Consider the following 20484-nt stretch of genomic DNA (forward strand, 5'->3'; position numbering starts at 1 on the left):
CTATAAAGGTTATATATTTTCGACTTAGAAATCTCATTGTTACCATAAATCAAAAGTTGATCAGATCTACTTAGCAGTTATGTGTAGAAAACAAATTTTTATCTACTACAATTTTATTGGCCTAAGTTGTATCTAGTAAATACAAATCATCTACATATTTCCTAGTTACACTACAGTTAAAAGCTGTCTACTCCTGTAAATTACTTTCCTCTCTATAACATCTTAAATCTCATGAAAGAAAAATCACCATAATGATAACTTATAATTTTAAGGCAATCATAATTAATTTTTATAGCCCAAATGTGACAAATAAGAAAACAGTGATTTCACACTGTATGTTTTGTGCCCAAGAATTTCCCTGAGGGGAAGAGGAGGAGAAAGTTTTTAAATTGCTTGTATTACCTCAACTATATTATGCATGTGAGGAAGCAGGCGATCCATCCGAACTTCAAGCAACATCACAAGTGCCCGGCACACATTTTTCCGTACCTCTGGTTCTTCATCACCAGCCAAGGCGAAGAGATTCTATCACACAAGAAAAATTTTCTTCTAGTTAAATATTCCAATATACTAGAAAGATTTATATATAATATTATCTTCAAGGTGGTAATATTTAAAGAAACTCTAAGATATAGCACAAATAAAGGCTTATGAATTAATTGGCCCACAGTATTAGATTATAAAGACAAACACAGGAAGCTAACTGCCAAAAATTATGATTTCAGTAAATGATCTATAGCCATTCTTTTAAACAAGAGTATGAGCGGCTGTGTTCTGAAGTAATTTTTAGTTTGCGAGAATAAAACCATGTCATTAGGACAGAGGAGCATTTATCCAGCTCACCCAGAAATAAAGATAATTATTAAAATACAATCTGATTTATCCTTCAAAATTACTGTCAATAGAGTATTCCTACCAACACTGATTCTTAACAGGCGCATGTTCTATGAGAGCATCAACAATTGGGACATATATACTGAGAGTTTCTAACAACCTAACCCTCAACTGTTGTTCACTAAGTCAAACTATTAAAAAATAATAAAGGTAGCAATCAATCTGATGCTGTTCTCAAGTTTCTCTAAAAGTGAAAAAAAAAAAAAAAATCTGAATGGTTCTCAACTCCAAGATGTTGTTACTCAATTTTATAGACCGAGAGAGAAATGCAGATTAGACATCATATAACTTGCAAGCAAGTGGGGGACCTGAATTTGGTTTTCACAAAAGTATGGGTAAGTCCACGCTCAGTTAACTATACCAACAAGCCTTCACTAGAAGTTGTCTCTTGAAGAGGTTCAAGTGGAGATTCAAGAAGAGAAAACAGTAAGCCTTCCCTATCTCACTCCTGAGGTTTTACTTTACACACAAACACACACACACACACAAATTGAAAGCAGCAAAAAAAAGAGCTAAAATAAAATAAGTAAAATCCAATGTGTCCCACTGTCTCTTCCCAGGACCACAGAAACGTCTCCAAACATATGAATCTGAAATCTAATTACAAAGAAAGGGTAAGACAATAGAATAATTTAAATATCAAATGTGACAGTATGTTGCATTTTGAGAACTTTAATTTCTCCAAATCCTGCCTCTATTTCTGAGGCTTTCAAAACTCTGTAGTTGCACTTTTAATTTTACATAGTCGGAAATAGTACTGTTTTTCCAGCAGGTGCTGCTTTTATACAATTGTTCATTAAATTTGATGCTGTCTTACACATGAATACCCAGCTTTATCAAGGTATGTTATAGCCATGTATTAGTGATCAATACACTTTTCATCAATCAACTCTGAGTATTCATTGGAAGGACCAATGCTGAAGCTCCAATACTTTGGCTACCTGATGTGAAAAAACTCGCTGGAAAAACCCTGATGCTGGGAAAGACTGAGGGCATGAGAAGCAGGGGTGACAGAGAATTGAGACGGTTGGACGGCATCACTGACTCAATGAACATGAGTTTGAACAAACTTCAGCAGACAGTGAAGGACAGAAACCCTGGTGTGCTACAGTCCATGGAGTCACAGGGCTGGACAGTTTGGCGGCTGACCACTCGTTATCAGTGCCACCAGACTCAGAGGCATGGCTTCAGCCCCAGATAAAAACACTGGCAACCGAAGCAAAGGATGAAGAACCAGGTGAGCTTTACTGTATTATCAAGCAGCAAAGAAGTGTTAATATGGTATTTAATACTAATGGAAAATAATTTTAAATGTCAGGAAATGTTTTTGTTCCACTTGCTAAGTATGGTCCTGTGGAGTTTTTATTTTCAGAAAATTTTATTCTAAATTACATCTCTGTATAAGATGCTGGTGTGTCCACCATTGTTCTCTTTAATGAGCTATGAAAGAACACTACTGAGTGGAAATACTATTGTAATTACAACAAAAACTACTACTGCTTCTAAAAATAATAGCAGTAGCTAGCATGTGGAGTGCTTACTTTCCATCAGGCACTATTCCATTTTTAGCAAATACCTTTATAACAATCCAACAAAGTAGGTCTATTATTAGCTTTATTAAAAACTGAAAATACCAGTTAAATGAGGTGCCCAAGGTTAACAGCTACTAAGCTGTGGAGCTGGGATCTGAACCCAGGCAGTCTTACTCTCCAGACTTCTATTACTGCCTGTACTACAAGTGGTCCACTACCCTGAACAGACTGAAACACCTTGAAGCGTAACATTTCTTTATGTAGTATTAGCACAAGCACAGTAGGTACTCAGGAAAATGCATTTAAGATGCCTAGTTTTGTTTCAGTTTTCAAATGGCTCGAGGATTCTAATGGCTACTATTTGCACTTGATTGGTTCAGTTCAGTTCAGTCACTCAGTCGTTTAAGAAAGAAGTTTGTCAATTTAAGTGATAAGCAAAAAAAGACAATTTCTCCTCAGCTCTTTCTGGTAATTTCCCAACAGGAATACCAGCAGTATGGTCTCTGGAGGATCTTTTGTTTTTTTTTTTTTAAAGAACAGCTAAAAAGGAATAGACTATTTAATTAAATTTCATATGATGAAAATAAAAGTGAAATACTTAAGGAACTTTAATAACCCTTTCAAAATTGCTGTTACTGAGCAGAAGTTCTGAAAAGAAACTCTACTGCTTAGAGCTGAATGGCCAAAAAACTACAGCTGTCGTCTTTCCACTTTTATTAAAAAAAGTAACTTCAGAAATACTAAGATGCGCCAATTTTTCTCCCAAACCTCTCATTTTACACTGAAAACCAATGGAAAAAATAAAGTACTATCCTTCCAGTCTAAAGTCTGAAGTCCAGACTTCAGATTCTTTATCAAAGTAAGTTCATTCAACCTCTTCATGTTCCTATCACAAATGAGCTTGGAGGCTTAATTTCCATATGCAATTTGAATAGTAGATTGAAGCAGAAATTTTTATAATCAAGGTATCAAACAAACATATATCACAATGTTTATACAAGTAAAAAACTCAGTATGAGAAGTAGTTTTTTTTTTTTCCAGTTAATGAGAATTATAAAGTTTAACTGTATCCAATTTTAATACTATCACAAGCAATTTAGATATTGCCAGTTCATAATTATAACTTATTACATTTATAAAATAAAACTATATGCATTTAACATTTTCCAATCTTCTCAAAAGTAAGGTGGGGGGGGGGGGGGCAGGAATCTTACCTCAATAAAGGAATCAATGTGCAACATCAGAGCTTGAGTTCTACTGATGATAAACTGATTGACACATGCAACAGCATGAGACCTAGAAACAAAATTTAAAATATGTTCATTGAAGTTTTTTTTCCATTTACAGAAGACTGGCAAGAAATTAAATATTCCTCCATAAAAATATTATGGTGTATGTATAGCCATTTGTACACACACACCATTAAGAAGACTGAGTCAAAATTCTCTATGTATTAACATATACTTCACATTCTTTCTGTGTCAAGTGAAAAACGCAGGTTGTGGAATAATAATTTTAAGAAAGTGTAAAAGTGTCTGAAAGGACATGTTCACTCTCAAGAGTGGGATGTTGGATGGGAACATAATGAGAACTATTTTAGATTAAAAAACAATGGGTATGCATTCCTTTCGAAAGGGCTTCCCAGGTGGCTCAGTGGTAAAGAATCCACCTGCAATGCAGGAGATGTAGGTTCGATCCCTGGGTTGGGAAGATCCCCTGGAGGAGGGCATGGCAACCCACTCCAGTATTCTTGCCTGGAGAATCCCATGGACAGAGGAGCCTGGTGGGCTACAGTCCTTGGGATCGCAAAGAGGTGGACGTGACTTAGTGACTGAGCACACATGCAATCACAAAAGTACTAGGTAATGCAAAGTAAGGGAGTGGTCAGGTTTGTATCAGAATTTATAAGTGAATTTAATACTGGCTATATAGATACCTTATTTTTGGACTACTGTGCTTGAAGAACTGTAAAAATTTGGGAATCATGATGTTGAGAGGACGATCTAAAACATCACTATCTAAAATCTCAGCAGAATCTTCACAAATTTTCTGAAGGGCGCCAAATGCTCCCTGTAAAAGACATTTCAATTATTAGAATTAAAAATGAAGCCATTTAAAAAGCAAATTGAGGAATATTAACTAATTTGTATGGATTAATGTTCTCAGCCCACATAAAATCTGCATCATGAAATCCATATATTTAATCATCAATTTTAAGAAAAATTATACCACTGATTTAAAACCATAATTTAAACATAATGGCACATTTTAATTTTAGCATTAAATGACTCAGAATTAGAATTCTGGTTGGCAGGGATTGTAAGTAATGTCATCTAATTAAAAAACAACTTTTGAAGTATTCTTGTCAATTTTTAAATCAACACTAATTTTTCTCTTATTAAATATTGATTTGTTAAAACAATGTAAACTCTACTTTTATGTATAAGTCTAACCACTGTATCACTTCTTTTTGAAATACCAAAAGAAACCTTAATTATCATAACTATTTACATATAAATCATTCACTGATAAAAATTGTATTCAACTGGCAATTTTCCTACAACCATTTTACAACCAAGCGGCTTATCTGGAGAGCTCCTGCATGGATCATCTAGCCTGTTAGTTACCTCAACCACCTCGTTTACTGTTTATAATCTTATCAGCAGCACCTTGGTGCTCATTCGCTACAGTACAGTTAACTCAATACTGTATGACAGCAGCTCCGTGATTTCATGATAATCAGTTTAAACTTTTTATTCTTGCAAAGTGCTTGCTTAAGATTTTGGTCTTTATGTTGTTGTCTTTATACCAAAGCACTATTTAAATTTTCATCAACTGTTACCCTACAGCTAAGTATTATTTTTATTTTCCTATAATCTTAGTGTATTCCCAAGGCATTACTAGAAAACATGTATGTGAGAATGCAAGCTTTTTTCCTTCTCTTTTAAGGAGGGAGAAGAGTGACTTTTTAAGACTCCTTTTTGCTAGCTTCTCCTCTCCCTGGTCCTCTCTCCCCCAAGCCAACCTGGCAATAAATGGTAAGTTAAAAAGACCACTTGATTCCTTTACATTAGGTTATTTTTATATCCGCCCTGCCTCCAAGCCTTGCTCTTTTTTGAGGAGATTAAGTCACTGCCTCAAGAGGCAAAACATCTAAAATGATTTCCATTTAAGACATCATTTTCACCTGCTAATGAAAGAGATGGGTAAGATCCTCATTGGGTGAGAAATTACAGGAAAACAAATCCATACAGACTCCCTCTTCTCTCCCCAAATTGCTACTGACCTGATCAGTGACAAACAACAAGAGACTATAATTTATAATTAAAACAATACTAGATATACTTCAGACGTATCATACAAGAGGCACCAAACAACTTAGAGACACTGAAAATGTACCCATGGTCTGGGAATTCAGTACATTTAATTAAGTCCACCTTTGAAAAATACTACAACCGATTAAGCTTGACAGTAGCTTTGCTGATGATACATATACACACCCAAGAATAGCTCTAAAATACAACAGAAGATTTTTCTCTGTAGGAAGTATAGTAAAGAGGTTTCATAACTTAACGGTCTTTATGGAAAACAGCAAGGTAAATGATCACTGACTTAAAACAAAAGGTAACTTTAGGTCTCTAAGTTTTGATGTTTTTTGTTTCAGAGGAATTCTTTTTTCTCAAGATTACTAATACACAACATGACAAGACAAATTATGTATGAAGCAAAAATCCTTACCTCACAAGTGTTGTAATCTTCAGAATCCAACAGGCTGCAGAGTTTTGGTAAGAGGTCAGGCCAATTCTGCAATTCTCCCTTGGAGGCTATAGTTGTGATCAAAATACCTTGAAAGAAAACATGTCTGTTTAGGAAATGTGACTGCATTATGTTATATATTGCCTTGTGGGCAACCACAAGCCAATGCCAAGCGCTTACATCATGTTCTTGCAAGTGGGTTCACGTGCGCACACACACACATTTAAATGTTCCAAATCATGGTAAGACTTGCAAATCATGTCAATCGTAATATTTATCAAGGATCCCTGCATCATCACAGCGTATCTGTGGAAAATCCCAGTAGAAATCAGAGCCGTTTCTCATCTTGTTTTCCAACAATTCACCCTCTTTTTATTTTTAACAAGTATCTGTACAAAAGACAACTTGCTCTTCTCCAATAATGCCAAGAATACTCTTACTAATTAAAATTACTCCTATTTTATAAAAAATACATACAAAAGAGCAGAAAGAAAATACACCAAAATGTTATTAGCAACACTTAGTACTGGGTGATGAATATGACTATTAGATTCAACTAAAAACACATCAAAGAACTAAGAACAGCTCTCCACACAGAGTTGGACACGACTGAAGCGACTTAGCAGCAGCTCCGACTTAACCTAGTATCAAAGCTGTGACCCATGGTAGAGAAAGTCGATGAGCCATCGGTCAAGAACATTTCTACATGCCCACTCTTTTGGCAACAATCCCTCTCCTGGAGACAGGCCATACACCCCTACGACAGTTCCCACTTATGGGGATCAAGGATGAATCACTGGCAAGGTGATCGTGGATTGTGGAGGCTTGACTGACATAGGCTTACTGATCATGTCACTTTGACTGGATTATTTCAACTGTGTTGTGTAACTTAGCTCTTAGTTAAGGATTATGCAAATACAGAAATATGTAACAAAAAACTTTTGTGTCATTGTTTTTCTCTGCCTTAGAAAATTTAATAGTAGTTAACATAATGTAATATGCTTAGTGATTACAGATCTTTCAGCACCATAATGACAGTAGGCAAATTATATGTACTTCAAATTATTAATCTGCAAAAGAAAATTTTTAGAAGAGAAAAAGTTCTCTTCATAGTTATTTTGAGAATTCAGTGATGTGTACACAAAATGCAGAGCATATAATAATAATTATTACTGAACAACAAATTTTACTGTTTGTGTGCATAAATTCTCTTTGAGTTTTCCATTGTGAGTTTTGAGCAGGTTGCTCCCAATGGTAAAGAGCTAAAAAATGTAAAGAGTAAAGTTGTTGGCCAGGATTTACTCCCCACTGAAAAAATTGAACTGTATGGTGAGGATCATTGTATTGATAGCATTTTAAAGATAAGTTACTTTCTGGTAAGATCAAAAAGCAGCAAGACTAATAGTAAATCTGTTCTTTCTTGCCATGTATTCTTTCCCAAAGTCAAAATATAAAGAGTTGGGGGAACAAGAAAGTTCTGGATCTGCCTAAAGGAAACCAAGCCATGTTTTAAAACAAGTAATAATAAAAATTAAACACAAGATAAAATTTGGTACTAACAGTCTGCTGACACTCACGACTTCTAAGACAGTATTAAAGAATGTTTGTAGACTGACAAATTCAAATTAATCTGGCCCCATATAATTGCATCCACTCACAAAAAAAATTCTAATGCTACCATAGTTACAGAAAGTGAAAAACTGTAATTTTCAGTGGATTTACCAAAGATGGGCATGAAAACTGAGTACTCAGCAATACCCATTACAAACCAACCATACATTCTTTAACAGAAACAATTCTACGTCTATCTAATGGATTACCACACAGTCACTGAAATGTGGTCCTTCCAAATACACTTCCTTGGCAAGATTTCCAAAATGCATTCTTAAGATGAAAAAAAAAATTAAGACTGGTATACACTCACCATCTTTTTTTTTTTTAAACCAGTGTTAAGAGTCTGGTAGAAAATCAGGCATACATGAGGGTCCACAAGAATAACCTATGGAGGGAGACCCTTTTCTCAAATTATAAATGCCCTCTACATATCCTATTTAAAATGAGTGTTAATAATGGCAATGTTTAGTATTTGTAGGGAAGTTACAAAGAGCTTCTGTTTTGTAAGGAAGAGATAAACCAGGTACTTTTCAATCCCACCAGGAGACAAAATATATAAAAGCAGAGAACTTTTAATGAAAATGACTGATTCATTATGGAAGTTCTTAACTGAATCCCATTTAACCAACCTGATTAACAGAAGCTTTTCAGGTCCCTGTGAAATATGGCTGCGGAAACCCCATGGCATATGAAATCTACCCACTGGTCGGCTGTTCCATAGTACATGTTTATTTCTGCTTCTACCAGAGGATGTGTGTGCTTACCAAGAGTCAGTTGTGTTGGTTCCCAAAACTACTTATTTCAGTTACCGTAATTAAGCATCTAATAGTATTTCATAAAGTGATAGAAATTTGTTCTTCCACTGAAAACAAGTTGAAATACTCTAAAAAGACTAAAAAATTGATGTTAATTAGGTATATACAAGGCAAATATTAAAAACAAGGGGGTACATAGTAAAAACCTAAAGTCCTACACATAAATTGTCTTACAAAGAAGTTTCTCTTTATATGTAAAAGAAAGTGAAACTGGAAATTATACCCCATGTATAACACAAGAAAGACAGTTAAAGAACTCAAAGGAAAAACAGGAGTTCTACACTAGCATCACTTTTTAACGGCCCATTTTAACCAACTTTGATAAAGCAACTACTAGTGAATCTGGTCTCAAAGGATCCAGAGAACTTTTCCTGTAATCATTAACATTATGTCAAAAGAAGCAATGAAAAATTTTCCCCATCACAATTCAACATGAACCGGATGACAAAATTCCTATGGAAATCATCAATCATGTCAGAAACCAACCCAGTCACAAACAAGATAAGCAAAATTGTAACATTACTTACCTACAGTAGCTCTAATCAGAGGAGAGGAGTCACCAATATTGTTTAAACATTCACTCTTAATAAAGTCTGTTACACCATTTGGGAAGTTCTGAAAGTGTGCTTTCACATTATTCTTCAAAATGAGACCACTCAATGATCTTGTGGGTTCATCTGTAATAAAATAACACTACTACTGAGTTTTAAAGTCGTTTTCATTTCAAAATATATCAAGAATGTAACTTTTAAAATACATTAAAAAATTGATTGTAATATTTCATTAATCTGCTATAACCAGGGGGGAAAATACTGTAAATGATTACAAAGGATTAGCTCCATGATTTATAGTTCAGGGTTTCTCAACCTTGGCATTATTGACATTCTGGGCCAGGTAATTCTTTCTTTAGGAGTGCTGTCCTATGCACTGTAAGATGTTTAGCAGTATCACTGACCATAGGTGCCAGTATTACCTCTGCAAATTGTGACAACCAAAAATGTTTCCAGATAATGTCAAATGTCTCCTTGGGCACTGAGAAGGGGATGGGCGGGGGAAACACAACAAAACTGCACCTGGTTGAGAACCACTGATTGAATTTAAGTTTATATATGGCCAATGTACTCAAGCTTTATTGGAACCTGATGCAAACATCAAATTACAGATATGAAAGTATTAGTCACTAAAGATATCCTATTAAAAATTAAGTGGACAAAGAACATATGGGATCACCTTCACATACAAATAATTGCCGTTCATTTATATCATGTTTTTCACTTGCCTCTGAGCTAAAAAGAAAAGGGGGGAGAGGGTAAAACAATTTTTAAATTTCCAGAAGATTAAATAAAAAAGAATCTATGTAAAAGAAGTTTAATCCGTAGATGATATTAACAAATTCTGAAGAACCAATATCAGTAGAATATAACTGATGCTTTAAGAATCTGTATTATCACCAACAATATTAGCAATAGTCAACATTTTCTCAATGCTCATTACATACCAAACACTGCTAAGTGCTTTCCAAGTAGTCTGCATTTAATCCTCACTACCTCATGAGACAAGAATTAATTTATCTCCACTGCACAAACAAGGAAACTGAGGCCTTTGCCTAACTCACACAGAATAGACTATGAGTTGCGGAAGCCAAAGTGTCAACCTGAGGAGTTTGTCTCCAGAGCCTCTACTTGATGATGGCATAGTATCACCCTCCTTAAAGGGCTGGAAGACGTGTGGAACTGGTTTACGGAACACAGAATGCTATTTCGGCACTGTTATTTTACGTACTTTATTAAAAAAGAAAATAACCCAACTTGTTCTAGTTAGTTCAGTATGTCCCCAAAGTCTGACTGGTATTGAACTCTTCAAGGGTACAGCATGGGGGGACAAAAAGACTGTGTTTCTTTGCAAATGAACCATTAGAGCCACCACAACACAGCCTACGAGCCTTTTATGTCACCCTCCAAAAATTTCTTCCTGGTTTCAATTACCACCATTCAATCAGTAACTTAGAAACAAAAGCAATTCTAAATTCTCTTCAAAGTTTAAAACTTCCATAAAATAAAAGAATAGCCAGATATTTAACTTCCTCAAGCAACACATGTTTTTGTCTTGTTAGCCATCAATAATTCAGTTGTATAATTTTATTTTAAATGGCATGTGTATTTACTTACAATGAACACACTATACCATTTTTACAACTATGATTACAAGATGGAGAGTTTTTAAAAAATCACAAGGTGAAAGGAGTTAAAATTAACTATGTCCTCTTTCTTAAAGACTCCTTTACTAGGTCTCAATTCTCATCTGCAGAGTGAGGGAAGTAGATGAGCTGATCTGAGGTCTCTCCATATCTAAAATTTTACTGCAGGAAAGGCAAAAAGGTTCCTAAATAAATAAGCATATTGATTTAAAGACTTTACTTATGCTCCTCCTCTAATATGGATGGTCACAATGCTAATTTTTTAAAACAGAAAACTAGATATAGCAACCTTGTGTTCCAAATAAATGAATAAACACAGGAAGAAATAGCAAATGTTAGTAAAACCTTTTCCAACATTTCATGGTTTTATAATTCATAGGTCTTCTGGGAGACAGTTACACACCAACCTCTCTTGCTACTTAAGTTTGTCATTTGTCTGCTTTTAAAAATACTTCTGATGTATCCTCATATCCCAAGAAAGTTTTAAGAAAGAGTATAACATTATAAAAATCTTAACATTTGGAATTTAAGATGAGGACAGGACAGAGAATAGATGGCTTGGTGAAAATAAAATTTTCAAGTAAAACACTTATGTTTAGAAAAATTCATTTACTAAATATAAAGTTCTTAAAGCATTATCTAATTACAACTTCTATGTGGGAAAAAGAAAATTTCTATATTAAGAAATAACACATCACATTAATATGCACTTATCAAACTAGGAATATTAGCTGCTGAATTTAAAGATATGCCAAAAAACTTTAGTTTTTTGCAATTTAAGTTTTGAAATTTCTAAAGTTTCTCTTACATGCTTCAATCACAAATTAAAATTCCTAAAATTAACTAGAAAATTTTAAAATAATTCAAAATAAATCACTATACACTGGCATGAAACATTAAAATCTGAGTAAATACAAGATTAGTGAGATTTTAAGGTCATTAACCCGCTCGCTAGCACTTAAGAGTTGAAACCTTACATACGGTCTGGTAGTCTAACACAGGCATTTTGTAGATGAAAGAGAGATGAAATGAGTGTCAGAGTTTAAGACTTATTTCCTAACTCCAAGTGTAGTGCTTTTACTAACTACAGAAGCACTAATGAAGCACCGTAACTTCTCATTTAGAGGCCAATCAGTCTCTCAAAAATTACCCGAGTGCATTCTGAGTGTCTGACAACATCCCAGGAAGGGAATACTCAACTCTGAGAACACCTCTCACTACAGTGTAAGCTCCATGAGGACAGAGATCCTTATTATTCTGTTCACTTTCACTGCTCTTGAGCCAGCAAACTGCCTGGCAAGGAGTGGTGCTCCATAAATATTCATGTAATAAACAGAGTCAAGAGAGATACATTACATGTATAGGAAACAATCAAATGACTATGTCATTTAAAAATCAAGTTAGTTTTCAAGCTTTGTTATAAAAGTAATTTAAAATGGTTGTAGAATAGTTAATGAAAAGGTTTCATGTATACTGTTAGAAGGTTTAAAAAAGTTACAAGTCTATGAATAGAATGATTCTACTTTTTGTTAACAATTAAAATAGTACATGGCCATATAACTGAAGTACAGAATTAAGGCATTAACAATTACCTGGTGATGGTATTATACATGACTTCATTTTGGTTAAATCAACTTTCAATCATACAAATATGATCACCCATATAGTAAGTTTTTAGTAAATCCTACATTCGATTTGTGTATAAAAGAAATCAATCTCTCTAGCAAAATGCTTTCTCATTTGCGAAGAATGAATTTATTACAAAAACCCCCAACTAACAACTGACTGCTCATCAAGCATCCAAATGCTTTAGTAACACTTTCATTCCATATCTTTAAAGCAAGTGATTCCTACAAAATGAAATCCTTTAAAATGAGTAATTCTTCATATATTTTAGTACATCTTAAAGACTTATTAAAAAAAAATGTAAAAAACTTTTAAGTAGCTTTCAACACAAACCCTACTTACCTTCAGATTTCAATTTTGTAAGAACAAAAATCAGGTAGTTGTTAAAGTCTGGATATTGATTGAGTTGTTCCAGTTTCTAGAACAAACAGTAGTTAAGGAAACTTATAAGGAAGGAATTCAGTATTTTTAATCTAAAATCAATAATCTCTTTTGTGATTTTTAGGCCTGCATTTTTTTTTCAGTAAGAATAAAGTTATCCTATTAAAACCATCAATACACTATTCCAAGAACACACCAATGGCTGTGTTAAACCTCTTATGAGCTTTATGGTTAAAATATTAAACTATTTTACATCAATTATTTTCAATACAAGTAAGTCAACTTCCACCTTCAGTATAGGTGCACATTGTATGAAAAAAATTTTCAAAACAATTTCTTTGACCTATTTGAACTAAAAAAAAACCACAAACCTTAATCAGAAAGGTATTAACATATAAAATAATGACAAAAAGGAAAAGCACTCCAAATGAACAAAAACAAGTCTTTCAGAGATCACTTACAGAAATTAACCTTATAAAAATCGCCTTTTAACTTAAACACTATTAGAATTTTTCTTCAGAATTCAAGAAATTTACATAAAATGCTATTTATGTACAAGTCTACATATCAAATCTTATTATATAAAGTCACTGTTATGAAATTACTGCACTGCAATAGTTCTACAATTATCCCCTCTCCCCTACTCCCCCACCAGGATCTGCCATTACCAGTGACACACACGTGCAGGTTTCCATCCTGTGGCAGGCGACAATGACATACTGCTCTGCTACGTCTTTCTTCATGCCCTTTTAAACCCTAATACGCTTTTTAATAACACCTCTAATTGGGTTTTATTAGAATTTTCTCAGTAGACCTAGATCTTTAAATTAAATCCACTATACAAACTCCAGGCACACCATATCAGCTATTTATCACACACTAGAATATTCTCAGTGTTCAGTGGCCAGAACATAAATTAACTATCAACATACATTTCTCTAGAAGCTGTACTTTCTTTGACCAAAAAACCCTAGTGATTTCTTTTTTTAGTGAACAGCCAAGATTAACAGTATGCTAATATGCTAATAATTTTTCATAAACACTTCCTAATAAGGTTTACTTCCTAGGAACTTAAGCTATCTATCCATATTATTATAACGGTCTTTCTAAAAGTGCTCAAGTCTATACAAAAACAGTAATTACATTCTTTGCTAAGGAAACAAAGAACAAGGTCATCATTAGGCACTTTGAAAATATAGAGCAGTGTGTATTTTTAAAATACTATTAACCTTTATCTACTGAAATTTAAATTGTTCCTTATGCAGACAGTATACTATGCTCCAGGCATACAGAATGAACTGTAAATTTGATTCTTAGCCCAGGCACAGTACTGAGCATACAGAGTACTTAATAAATAACGCACTAAAACAAGAAATTATGATATACAATGCTACAGAATAAATTACAATGTGGTTTGTGACTTGGCTAACTTAACTGTCATACTAACACCTATAATTCATCAAAACTCAACTTCTATCATTTCTAAAGCTATGATAATACAAATTAAGATTGCGCAACAGCAATGTTTCAAATACAAGCTCCAATACACCCCAAACCAACTACTATTCCCTCAGTACTATGTAGCAAAATGGCTTAAGAAAAACAAACACCAAACCAAGCAGACCTAAATCATTAACACCTCCATTTTAAAATAATCAGTATTAATTAATCAAAAGGCTAGATACTCGCCTATTCGAGGTTTTAAATTACAGCAATGCAGTACTTTGAGAAACTTTATTTACCAGAGCTTTTCAAGTAATTCGATTTAACCCCAAGTTTATAGTATTTTAAACTTAAGTCCAAACTACACCAAAAGAGTTTACCAAATTCCGTACTAACCAATTTTCCCTCTTTATTAACAATAAAAATTAAGAGGCATTTTTGAACACAGGCTGAAGTTTTTAAACAATTAACTTCATCTTAAAAGTTATTTTATGATCGGGTGAATTTGTTTCCTTTATTAGATGCAGGAAGAGCTCTCCATTTGACCGCAGTTTAGGGCACTGCAGAGCGCACACACAGCAGAGGTTCTGGTTCTTCTGTTAAGCCTTTCTGCCACTAAAGCCTTAGCAACAGGACCGCTACACCAGCAAACTCGGTCAAGACTTGGGTAACTGAGCAGACCGTCTCGAGCCAAAGATTTCTCACTTGGGAGGCAGGGAGCTCGCAACAGGTGTTAGCCTGAGCAGCCTCGAAGTGAGTCCTGGGAGCCCTCATTCCTAGGTCTCCGGCTCTTCAGGATCAGGGCCTGGAAGAAATCCCGGGCCCCACACCCAGGGAGTTCAAACCCCGCGCCGGCTCCACCCTACTCAGGCCGGCGAGCGCGGCCGCGCACGCAGCGCGCCCGCCCGGCCCCTCGCTTCGCCCGCCGCCCCCTGCACGCCCGGCGCATTGTGTGGGCCTGCTCGCCGGGGGTCCGCGCCGGCACCCAGCCACTCCGCCTTCCCGAGCGGCCCGCCGCGAGGGAGGACGTGGCGCCCGGCCGGTGCACATGTCGCGATCGCGGGCGGCGGCTGGGCGCCCCCGGCCTCTTGTGGCCGGAAGCCGCCGGGCCAGGCGGCGGCCCGGGCTCGGGGCACGAGGGCCGCGTGCGCGAGGCGCCGGGCAGGGGCGGCGGCGGCGGCGGCGGGCGGGCCTTGCTCGCGGGCGGGCGCGCGGAGGGCGGAGGGATCCGGGAGCGGGGAGGGGGAGGGGCGGCGGGAGCCTCCCGGCCGGCGAGAGCGGGCCCGGCACGGCAGAGCGGCGCGGGCGGTGGCGAGGCCTCGCAAAGGATACTTGTTGCACGGTTCTCTGGATGGTGGTGTCGGGGGACTGGGACTCCTTCAGCAGCTGCAGGATTTGCTGAAGCCCTTGCTCGTCAGGTTTCCACTCATACTCCATCTTGGTTTGCTGCAAATAAAGCCAGACACAGGAAGAGACGGAGCAAATGTTACTCCCCGTGCACAGGCCCGAGGGCTTCCCGCGCCGAGCAACCCCCGTTCCTCCCCGCCACAACGACCCTTGCGCTCCCCGGACGCCTCAGACCTGCCTGGGGCGCCCCGAAGGAAGTCTCGGACGGTGAAACCCGGGGGAACTGATCCTAGCAGCTCGGCCGCCAACGTCTGCTGCTGCCGCCGCGGCCGCTGAGCGCAAGGAGCCGACCAGACTGAGTCACCGCGAATTTGCAATCTGGCCCCTAGATCCGCTCACGGGAGCCCCCTGGGTCCTAGTGCCACGCAGTTTTCTCCAACCTAACCCAACTCTAGTTCCACCCAGATTATTACTGATTTAAGGGCTAATCTAAAAAAAGCAAACCCCCTGCGAGACACCTGGAGATCTGATTTGGGATTTTAATCATTTTAAATTAACATGGTTAATAATTAAGAATGACTGTTAATAGGGAAAAAAGCCTGCTAATTCCCCTGACGGCTCAACAATACTTAGAATAACAAATGTTTATATTTAAATTTGATATATAAAGTACTAAATACTAAAATTTAGTCTAAAATATTAAAAATGGATTGCATCACAACTCACACTTGAATAAACACTACATGTTGCATTTACATTTGCAAAACGACTGAAAAAAATGCATTCTTTCATAAACTTCAACTTTTGAACTCTTTAAGTTAAACTCCACCTGAAATAACCACATTCACAACTAATGACTTAGGGCTGAAGAAAAAACAAGAAAAAGAATGTAACTTTACAACTGGATAGTGTTTAATTCTATTAATGTGTTTTCACATACATTTTATTTTATTATCACTCTGGCCAGAGGGGATATTATTTGCCCCCTGAGTGGTAACTGTAGAGCAAAAAGATCACAGGAAATGACAATAGTTAATTAGTTAAAACTGGGAGGAGTACAGGTTTCTTAAACTACTATGAGCTGCATCTACTATAATCAGTGGAAACTATCCTATCAATGACAGTTTCTTTGAATGCTTAAACAAAACTTAAGTATCCAGCATGAATTATTTGTAATTCAGCATGAATTTGCTGAAGGAGGGGCTTTTTCATAACGACCTACTATTATACTTGATAGTTTGAAATCTGAAATTAGTCCCTTCCTAGTAGGAGTCTCTTCCTAGCTGGGGTTAAAAAAAAATTACCTGACCTTACAGTTCGTTTAAAAAAAAAACACTAACAACAGTTAGTATTGTTTTTCTTTCTTATATTTGTAAAAAAAAAAAAAAACGTTCCCTCTCTCCTTCACTTTTATTTTCTGCTTAATATCCTGTAATCTGGTTTTCTTTACCAAATTCTACCAACTTCCTCAATGACCCAACCCCCTAATCTCCAAACCAAAAAATGGTATCTGGACATAATATCTATTAATAATATTGTCATGTTTTTATTGGAGTCTTCATTCTGTGTGTTTATATATTTTATAATGATGAGACTGTTGTTTCTGGGCCAATTCCATATATCATTAAATATTTAGAGTATTTTTAAAAACAAAGTATTCCATTGTATTTCTGTGCCATAATTTTAAGAAACGTTTAATTGATATGTACAATAACCTGTACAAATCATAAGCATACAAACTTATGTATGTTTATAAAGTGAATACACCTGGTGTAACCAACATCTGCATCAGGATAAAGATCACCACTAGTACCAAGGTTTCTCCTGTGCCTTCTCGGTCAGCAACTCACACTGTGATCCCTATTATAATTTCTATCGTTAAAAACAACTCCCCCTTCCCTCCTGGCTTTTTTACTTCAGAAATTTCAAAAACAATTACAAAAACAATATTACAACACATTAAACAACATGGTTGTACAAAAAGTTAATTTAAATCCATCACTAAACTTACAGCCCTAACACAATCAGTTTTACTAGTCTGAAACGAATCCATCTACACCTTTCTCTATTCGCAAACATATATATAGTTCTGGTTTGTATTTTAGGATCATGCCACATACTGTATTATTAAATAACTCTACAACTTTTAAACACACAACATTGAATGGCCATCATTCCAGGCCACTACATATAGATTTAACTTTTCATTTTTTAATAGATGCACACTGGGGGAGAGTTCTGACAAAACATGGTCCACTGGAGAAGGGAATGGCAAACCACTCCAGTATTCTTGCCTTAAGAACTCCATGAACAGTATGAAAAGGCAAAAAAGATATGACACCAGATAAGCCCCCCAGGCCAGTACGTGGTCCAATATGCTACTGGGAAAGAGTGAAGAAATAGCTTCAGAAAGAATGAAGAGGCTGGGCCAAAGTGGAAACGATGCTTAGTTGTAGATGTGTCTGGTGGTGAGGGATTTCCCTGGTAGCTCAGACGGTAAAGCGTCTGCCTGCAATGCAGGAGACCTGGGTTCGATACCTGGGTCAGGAAGATCCCCTGGAGAAGGAAATGGCAACCCACTCCAGTATTCTTGCCTGGAGAATTCCATGGACAGAGGAGCCTGGTAGGCTACAGTCTATGGGATCGCAAAGAGTTGGACAGTACTGAGCGACTTCACTTCACTTCACTCACTTCTGGTGGTGAAAGTAAAGTCTGATGAAAGTCTGACACTGTAAAGAATAATACTGCTTAGGAACCTGGAATGTTGGGTCCATCAATCAAGGTAAATTGGATGTGGTCAAGCAGGAGATGTCAAGAGTGAACATCGACATTTTACAAATCAGTGAACTAAAATGGACCAGAATGGGTGAATTTAATTCAGATGACCATTATATCTACTACTGTGGGCAAGAATCCCTTAGAAGAAATGGTATAGCCCTAATAGTCAACAAAGGAGTCTGAAATGCAGTACTTGGGTGCAATCTCAAAAATGACAGAATGATCTCTGTTTGTTTCCAAGGCAAACCATTCAATATCACATAAATTCAAGTCCATGTCCCAACCACTAATGCTGAAGAAGATGAAGTTGAATGGTTCTATGAAGACCTACTGGAGAAGGCAATGGCACCCCACTCCAGTACTCTCGCCTGGAAAATCCCATGGACGGAGAAGCCTGGTAGGGTGCAGTCCACGGGGTCGCTAGGAGTCAGACATGACAGAGCGACTTCACTTTCACTTTTCACTTTCATGCATTGGAGAAGGAAATGGCAGCCCACTCCAGTGTTCTTGCCTGGAGAATCCCAGGGACGGGGAAACCTGGTGGGCTGCCATCTCTGGGGTCACACAGAGTCGGACACGACTGAAGTGACGCAGCAGCAGCAGCAGCAGCATGAAGATCTACAAGACTTAGAACTAACACCAAAAAAGAGGTCCTTTTCATTATAGGGGATTGGAGTGCAAAAGTAGAAGTCAAGAGATACCTGGAGAAACAGGCAAGTTTGGCCTTGGAGTACAATATGAAGCAAGGCAAAGGCTAACAGAGTTTTGCCAAGAGGACACACTTGGTCATTGTAAACACCCTTTTCCAACAACATGAGACAACACTACATGTGGACATCACCAGATGGTCAATACTGAAATCAGACTGATTATATTCTTTGCAGCTGAAGGTGGAGAAACTCCATACACTCAGCAAAAACAAGACCAGGAGCTGCCTGTGGCTCAGATTATGAGCTCCTTATTGCAAAATTCAGGCTTTAAACTGAACAAAGTAGGGGAAACCATGAGGCTATTCAGGTATGACCTAAACATATCCCTTATGAGAATACAGTGGAAGTGATGAATAGATTCAAGGGATGAGATCTGGTAGACAGAGTGTCTGAAGAACTATGAATGCAGGTTCCTAACACTGTACAGGAGGTGGTGGTCAAAACCATCCCAAAGAAAGAGAAATGCAAGAAGACAAAGTGGTTGTTTGAGGAAGCCTTACAAATAGTTGAAAAAAGAAGATAAGAGAAAAGCAAAGGAGAAAGGGAAAGGCATACCCAATTGAATGCAGAGTTCCAGAGAATGGCAAGGAGAGATAAGAAAGCCTTCTTAAGTAAACAATGCAAAATAGAGGAAAACAACAGAATGGGGAAGACAGATCTTTTCAAGAAACTTGGGAGATACCAAGGGAATATTTCATGCAAAGATGGACGTAATAAAGGAAAGAAACAGAAGAACCTAACAGAAGCAGAAGAGATTAAGAAAAGGTGGGCAAGAATACATAAAAGAACTATATAAAAATACACAAAAGAACTATATCCATGGTTATATTGATAACCATGTGGTGTAGTCACTCACCTAGAGCCAGACATCCTGGAGTGTTGAAGTCAAGTGTGCCTTAGAAAGCATTACTAAGAACAAAGCTAATGGAGGTAGTAGAATTTCTACTGAGCTACTGAGCTATTTCAAATCCTAAAATATGATGCTGTTAAAGTGCTGCACTCAATATATCAGTAAATTTGAAAACTCAGTAGTGGCCACAGGACTGGAAAAGGTCAGTTTTCAAAGAAGGGCCATGCCAAAGAATGTCCAAACTCCTGCACAATTGCATTCAAGTCAGATGCTAACAAGGTAAAGTTTAAAATTATTCAAGCTAGGTTTCAACATTATGTGAACTGAAAACTTTCAGATGTACAACCTGGATTTAGAAAAGACAGAGGAACCAGAGATCAAATTGCCAACATCCGCTGGATCATGGAAAAAGCAAAGGAATTTCAGAAAAACACTGACTTCTTCATTAACTAAAGCCTTTGACTGTATGGATCACAACAAACTGTGGGAAATTCTTAAAGAGACAGGAATACCAGACCACCTTACCTGCCTCCTGTGAAAC

At 37.0% G+C, this 20484-nt stretch overlaps 1 protein-coding gene across 5 annotated transcripts in view; it reads right to left on the reverse strand.

The window, feature by feature from the left end:
• Positions 1–20484, reverse strand: part of TNPO1 (transportin 1) — a 93905-nt gene that overhangs the window by 37201 nt on the left and 36220 nt on the right. For 3 of the 5 annotated variants that reach the window (XM_027520341.1, XM_027520338.1, XM_027520342.1), the window contains exons 2-8: positions 15591–15704; positions 12777–12852; positions 9139–9288; positions 6165–6271; positions 4363–4496; positions 3641–3722; positions 403–525 (exon numbers count right to left, since the gene is read on the reverse strand). In XM_027520341.1, coding sequence (XP_027376142.1) covers positions 403–525; positions 3641–3722; positions 4363–4496; positions 6165–6271; positions 9139–9288; positions 12777–12852; positions 15591–15704 — 786 coding nt within the window. Of the gene's footprint in view, positions 1–402; positions 526–3640; positions 3723–4362; positions 4497–6164; positions 6272–9138; positions 9289–12776; positions 12853–15590; positions 15705–15839; positions 15981–20484 lie in introns of those variants that run through there. The other 2 variants (XM_027520340.1, XM_027520339.1) reach the window with 2 other exon arrangements.

The sequence above is a fragment of the Bos indicus x Bos taurus genome, chromosome 20 (assembly GCF_003369695.1).
Source record: "Bos indicus x Bos taurus breed Angus x Brahman F1 hybrid chromosome 20, Bos_hybrid_MaternalHap_v2.0, whole genome shotgun sequence".
NCBI lineage: Eukaryota > Metazoa > Chordata > Mammalia > Artiodactyla > Bovidae > Bos > Bos indicus x Bos taurus.